Source organism: Apium graveolens, chromosome 3, assembly GCF_009905375.1.
Source record: "Apium graveolens cultivar Ventura chromosome 3, ASM990537v1, whole genome shotgun sequence".
NCBI lineage: Eukaryota > Viridiplantae > Streptophyta > Magnoliopsida > Apiales > Apiaceae > Apium > Apium graveolens.
This window is the reverse complement of record NC_133649.1, coordinates 146,419,399-146,426,552: the sequence shown is the minus strand read 5'-3', so window position 1 is coordinate 146,426,552 and position 7,154 is coordinate 146,419,399. Positions and strand designations below refer to the sequence as shown.

Here is a 7,154-nt window from a genome sequence, read left to right as displayed (position 1 = left end):
ATAAAAATTAAAAATAACCGTCCTTAATTTTTGCAAAAAAAAAAATTTGTCCCCTGCTTAAAAAATTTTAATATCAAAAGTTTTTTCATCGAGACAATATTTTTAAGTGAAACTAATACATTTTTTGTTTTAAAAATTTATGAGTTATAAATAAAAGTATATGTTAGTAATAGATAATAAAAAAGGATAGGAATAAATATGGATAGGAATAGATATTAAACGAGTATTTTTAGTTTAATCACTTTAACATCATTTATTGTGATTTTGATAGAATTATAAAAAAGTTAATATGAAGTTGATTTCTTACCTAACATGCATTAATCCACATATTTCTTTAATTAAAATTATATCCTTCAGAATTTGATGAGATACGTCTTCTAATCACTTGAAAATCAGCTTTTAACTATATAGTTGACGCAAGAACCAAAAATAATTTTCAAAATTTGAATGGTATTCTTCACGAAATTCAAAAGATGGTTGAAAACACACAAAGATAGGAATGTAATTCGGTCCGGGCAAACCGGAATTCGAGTCGGGTGTAATTTGAGTCAGATTTAATTGAGTCGAGCCGGCTCGTTTAGTTAAACGAACCTAAATCTTTACCTGAACCTGACTCGTTAATTTTCACGAGTTGAGTCGAGCCGGCTCGTTCAGCTAAATGAGTCCGTTTTAACGAGCCGGACGAATTGACTCGTTCAGTTTTATACAATTTTGACCTAAAAACGCTACCCGAATTCGATTCGTTTAATTTCACGAGTCGAGTTGATCCAACTCGTTTAATTAAATGAGGCGAAACCTCTACCCAGACTCGAGCTCGTTTACAAAACGAGTCGAGCCGATCCCAATAAAACAAGCTGCCCAGATCATATTACAGCCTTACATAAAGATATTGAATATCCTTGGATTTATATGTTGATAAAATTGTCGGTGATTCTAACGGCTGCAACTGCAACAATTAAGAGATAATTTTCAATCCAAAATATCTCAATAATCTAATATATAAGATCATATTTTTTATTCTTTTTCGAGCCGAACTCGAGCTTATTTCAAGCCAAACTCGAACATAACATGCTAAATGTTCGAGCTTGTTAAGTTTTTTTCCGCCCCCTTTATATTCGAAGCTGGATCCGCTTCCGACACGTAACTAACCATTGGACAACTGACATTCTTACGAGTCCGGTTCCTTCCCCTGACCGAAGAGATACCAAAATAACAACCCCGGTGTAGATTCGTGAGTAGGAAAAGTCGGATAGGATCTTCCTTCCGGTCAAGCCGAAAAGGATATTCCTCCAGCTCCCCTGATCGGCGGCTTTCTGAAAACTACCTTGTATATTTATATTCTGAAACTCGTTAAACATAGTAAGACTCTAGAATCATTTTTGCAACTTGAAGTTCCTCCAGAAAAAATTAAAAAGAATTAATTATATTTTGTAACCCCTACATTTCATTCAATAACATAATTATATCCTTATTTTTAAAAATACAATTTGCAACCCGTAACTTTCGACATTAAATACAATATGCAATCTTTTAACCATTTTGTTAAAAATATTTACATTTTAAAGGATAAAATTTAATTTCAGCAAAATATTTAAATAATAATTTTATTTTTTAAAATTAAACTAAAAGTTAAAATTTCAAATTATAAAAATAATATTATTATCAATTATTTTATATTTTACTCGGTATAATTTTTAAAAAATTAAAATATAAATATATTTAGAAACGTTATGATCATATATAAAAACATATATTTTACTTGATAAATATATTTTAAGTATTTAGCATTATGATTAATTTAGATCATTACTAATGAAAATAGCTACTTCCCGATTTTTTACTTACTTTTTCCTCGTACTTGACACGCATTAAGACAACTATAAAATATAGTTCTATAATTTATTTTTAGAATTTTCTTTTTCTATATAAAAATTTAAATATTATATTTATATTTAAAAGAAAAAATATTTAAAATTATTTAGGCAACCATATTTTATGAAAGTTTTAAAATGTGTGCCTATCTTTCGTCACCAATGTAAAGGATCCAGTAGAACGGAGATGATATAATTTTTTTCATGTAAAATATGCATTAAAATAATTATTTTATTGATTTAAAATTTTAGTTATTAATATTAACATCTCAATTTCAGTTTTATAACCGAAAAGGATGCATATTGAAGTTAGTATTGAAAGTTAAGAGTTACAAACTGTGTTTTATAAAGTAACCACACTATTTTGATTTTAAATGAAAGATGGGGTTGCAAAATACAATTAACTCAATTAAAAATTATAAAGAAATTGGGAACCTTCGGCCCTCAATTTTTTTCACATCCAACGTCCCCGGTGAGTGATTATTTAAATTGGAAATAATACATTACATTCACGATAACATTCTCAAGTTTTGACCTCTTTGTCCACTGTTACTGTACCACCAGGCGAAAAAAAAAACTTTTTTTGCTCCAACATAAAAAGGTAATAATAAGATGAACGTACATTAACATCTAATGCAAAGCAAGATACACACATTCCTATCACCGGATCATTAAAAAGATGCAAAAAAATCTAACAATATGATTCATGCTTTCTAATCACCAAACTCTGAAACAATCAAACTGTAACAATGAAATTCCCAATCAACTTTGCAAACTTATAATTTATAACACGAGAAAGGTATTGAATTGCACTAGCACTAGTCCCCAATGCTTCAATAGATGGTGACTAGTGGTGGGATATGAAAGTAGAAGATGGTTCTGTCGACCAAGGTGTTTCTGCTGGAGATGAAGATGAACTAAAGCCAATGGTTGCTGGCTTCAATACCCCGTAGAGCAGGGACAAGAAGATTGTACGTGGAACGATATAAATAAGCAGCCGTGTGTATCTTATACCTTATTATGTATCGGAGAACGAAGAAGAAAATTATGTTTGGGAGAAAAACAGAAAATTAATTGCTTCAAGTGCACACAAAATAAAACCCAGTATTAAAGAGGGGGGGGGGCGTGTCAAAATGAACAAAAAAGGTTGAAGATGTGAAGGGATAAAGGTGAAGACTGAAGCTGAGACGGGATTCCAGCGCAATGCGCACGCTTTGCATTGGGGAAAAAAATAAAAGTGCACTCGGCCATCCATTTTCCCCAAAAAGATATTGTCGATCCAATCTTTCCGATCTAAGAAAATAATTCATAGTCTATATATTGCTACAGTTTCTAGCATACTAGACGCAGTAAGCAGTTCCTCGAAAACACTTTCACATACCAATCCACCAATTCTTTCCATAAAAGCACTATAGGATACACATTTAACATAACCCATTCCATCTGATTAGGGAAGGGTGAGTATTAAGCTTACATTTAGAGGCAAACATACTGTCAATAATAGACATTTGAGATAGTAAGAATATAGTAAAGCAAGAAGCAAATAAGCTTTCATCTGACAACTTGAAATGCACAAGGAAATTACAACCCACAGCACTCCATCCCCAGACAATGAACAATCAAAAGGTAAAAAATAGAAGGGAAAAAAGGGCTATATGCCAGGACAAGAGAGTTTTCCTTGCTAACTAAACAAGAAATGAGAATAATAGCTATCTTCATACCCTAAGAATTGTAGTTTGGTTGAAAACACAATGGCAAACCTAGTCCAATAAAGATCAAGACCACTGCAGCTGCTCAATCTCCTCTAAAAAGGGTACTCGCTTATTAATGCTTCGTTCTTGTCTGACTGACCAAGGAATTGGTTTTAGAGGTGTTTTCTCTACCTTTTCAGTCCCTCAAATGCCAAAAAGTATATTTCATTTCTAAAACTCCAATGTTTCTGGTCTAAATTGTTTCATAACCTACTATACAACACTTTCTTTAGCGTAATCCTGAAAAGATGCCAAAACCAACTTTACACATCGAATAAACTTAAGGTAGATAATTCTATCCACCATTTCTTTTCAAATCAGAACTATATGATACAGTCTACAATCGAAAAGATAAAAAGCAAGAGCAGAAGAGAAGGAATTCAGGGGGAACTGGCAAGTTTGCCAAAAAAACGGGTGTTTTGTTAAAAAAAAGTGTGGACTTTACACTGGAAAGTGCATACTCGGGCATCCATCTTCCCAAAAATTATGATGCATATCTGATGTGTCCAGTCCAAGTAATGATTTGAATTCTGTACCATTATATCTAGTAAATTTTCCAAATCCAGTACATTAAAAAGTCAGATAACTGCCACCATTCCCAGAGAAGCAACATATAGTACACAGACACAGTGGACATAGTCCCTTCTAAAAAGGAATGAGGTGCAAATCAAAGTATTACATGATATGTAAATGCACTATCATTAGAAAAATTAACAGGCAAAAATCAAGTAAAGCAAGTCGCATATAAACTATCAACAAACAACTAATAATTCACATCATTCATCTTCATAATCCATATTTTGTAAGCACAAATCTAAAATGAAAAAGAACAATACTAAATCCCCAACAATCTACGGTAAACAAAACAAGAAACACATTCTACAGTCAACAGAACATGAAAAACAAGATATGCGCCAAGTCCTCCATGTGACCTAACACTTAAAAATCAACACAATTCATACCCTGAGAATCTGAAGCTTATTTGAAAATGCAATAGCAACCCAATCCGGCTGCGACAAAGACCATTGCAACTGCTCAATTTCAGCATCCGCCGTATACGCCAAAATCGGATCCAACCCACCGTCTCCACCCTTCCCTATACTCGATACATCCCAAATCAACGCCTGCCTATCATCCCCAGCAGAACAAATATGACTAGCACTATGCGGAGCCCATGCAATGGCATTAGCACTACCCAGATGCCCTTCCAACTCCACAACAGGCAATGTAGGATACCTAATATCAAGAATCACAACTTTAGAACTATCCATAACAACAGTAGCCATATACCTAGGATCCTGCTTGTTCCAACCCAATCTAACCAAAGGAATATCAGGTTCCGAACTCTCGTAAATGATAGTAGAATGCTCCTTATCCCTCAAATCAAAAACCCTAACCGACCCATCAGCCGAAACCGAAGCAAAAACCCCTACACCACCCCAAGCAATATCATACACCTCCTTATCATGAGCAATCAACTGAGTATCCACGCATTCCCTCTCCACATCCCAAATAGTACAAGTAGTGTCAATACTGCTCGACCCGACCCGACCCGGATCCGACTCATTCCAATCAAAAGAAGTCAAGGCCCCACAAAACCCACTACTCCTGTTCCCATCAAGAACCGATTTTAACTCGACCCGACCCGGACCCGAATCACTCTTAACCTTCCAGATCCTCAGAAAATCACTAGAAGTAGCAAAAAGATCGGGCTTCTGACATTCCGGGTCGGGTATAAAAATAGTCTTAGTGGGGGGATAAGGGTGAATAAAACTGAGACCCGGGTCGGGTTTAATCTCACCATCATGCTCATCAAGATGAACTATTTGAACTTGGTTATGATAGTGTTCGACAAGGCTAGAGATGGCGAGACGATAAGGTTTGTCGCGACGAACGGACCAGTTGATAGCGTAGACGTGCCATGGAGCTTCGTAGGTGTAGATTTCGGAGTGGCGGGTCGGGTCGTCGGCGGAGTTTGAGTTATTCGGGTCGGTGCTCGCCGCCATTTCTGTTGGCAATTTATGGAGAGTGGTTTAACTGGACTGGTTTTGTACTTGTTCGCCAGCTGAGGTTTATCGGCTCATCGTTTGTGTGTTTTCACTTTTCAAGATTCTCGACAAAAGTAACAAAAAAAAATAAAGAGCAAGCGTTAACTGATTTAAATATTTTTTTAATTAAAAAATAACTGATTATTTATATCAAATGTTCTAAAAATCGGCTTATTTACCCATTTATCGGAGTTCGGATTACTCAGTAATCAGATTAAAGTATATTTTTTTAAAAATCGGTCGAAAGTCAATCGAGGTGAAAAATTATTTAAAAAAATGATCTAGCCCGATATTTGCATGGTGAAGGAATTCTGAATATTCTACTTGCAGAACAAAAATTTTCTCTTTATAAAGAAAATTTAGGATGCAAATCAATTAAGAAACGAGTTTTCAAAATGGTTATAAGAGAACTTCAATGAAGTACACGATGCGGTATGAAAAATATCGAGATTATGCCAAACCTAGTCATAATACCTCAGAATCACGATTATGTGGTATCAAAGACCACTATTCTAACTCATCTACTAGATCATTTACTAGACATAAATCTGCTCATATTTCTATTAATATTGTTCAAATGTAAATTAAGAAATCAGATAGGCATTTATATAAGATTTATGATACTTACAAATAAGAACCCAAAATTATGTGGGTACCTAAGAGATGAAGAATCTTTTGATGGTGTGCTTGAAATCCATGTTCCTCGCAATAAATAGATCATTTTTGTGTAATGCGTAGAAAACTTGGTATGCGCTTTTTGTCTAATTAATATTTTTGTCACTTTTATGATATTGACGGTAAAAAAGAGTTGTCTTTGATTATGATTATTTCATTTAGTTTTATACTCATTTTTATACTCATTTATATACTCATTGCATAAATGATAATCTGCATATATTATCATTATGGTTCTAACATCTTAAACAAATTTTAAAGTGTTTTTGATAGGGAGTTTTTGTACTCTCTCTTATCGTCATAAAATGGACTTTGTTGATGTATAGGATTCTGATGATGATTAGTTTAAGGTATACCGGTAATTGAAATTTTATTTTAACCTCGGGCCCATTATATAGACCAGATCTATATTATCATTATAGTTCTAACATCTTAAACAAATTTTAAAGTATTTTTAATAGGGAGTTTTTGTACTCTCTCTTATTGTCATAAAATGAACATTCTTGATGTATAGGATTTTGATGATGATTAGTTTAAGGTATACCGGTAATTGAAATTTTATTTTAACCTCGGGCCCATTATATAGACTAGATCTAACTTATTATATTTTGCTTTTTTTAATTTTATTTTAGCCCGTGGTGATTTTTTTTGTTTTGGACCGAATAAATAATACATATTATTTTGTTATAGTTTAATGACATTTTATCGACCAACGAACCATCTTTCAATCTTTTTTAATCTCAGTTCAAGAGTATAATTTTTTAAACAAGTCAGTAGTATTTATTATTTTGTTTTAGCCCAAGTAAACA

General features: G+C 33.4%; 1 protein-coding gene across 1 annotated transcript; it reads right to left on the bottom strand.

Moving 5' to 3' along the window:
* Positions 1 to 4,351: 4,351 nt before the first annotated feature.
* Positions 4,352 to 5,732, bottom strand: LOC141712824 (WD repeat-containing protein LWD1-like). Its single transcript, XM_074515907.1, has one exon. It carries the CDS (start codon positions 5,626 to 5,628, stop codon positions 4,579 to 4,581), a length of 1,050 nt encoding a protein of 349 aa, XP_074372008.1. The 5' UTR covers positions 5,629 to 5,732; the 3' UTR covers positions 4,352 to 4,578.
* Positions 5,733 to 7,154: the final 1,422 nt, after the last annotated feature.

What these genes read in the sequence shown, in the direction of transcription:
- LOC141712824 (XM_074515907.1), bottom strand. Translation starts at nt 5,628, where the DNA reads ATGGCGGCGAGCACCGACCCGAATAACTCAAACTCCGCCGACGACCCG.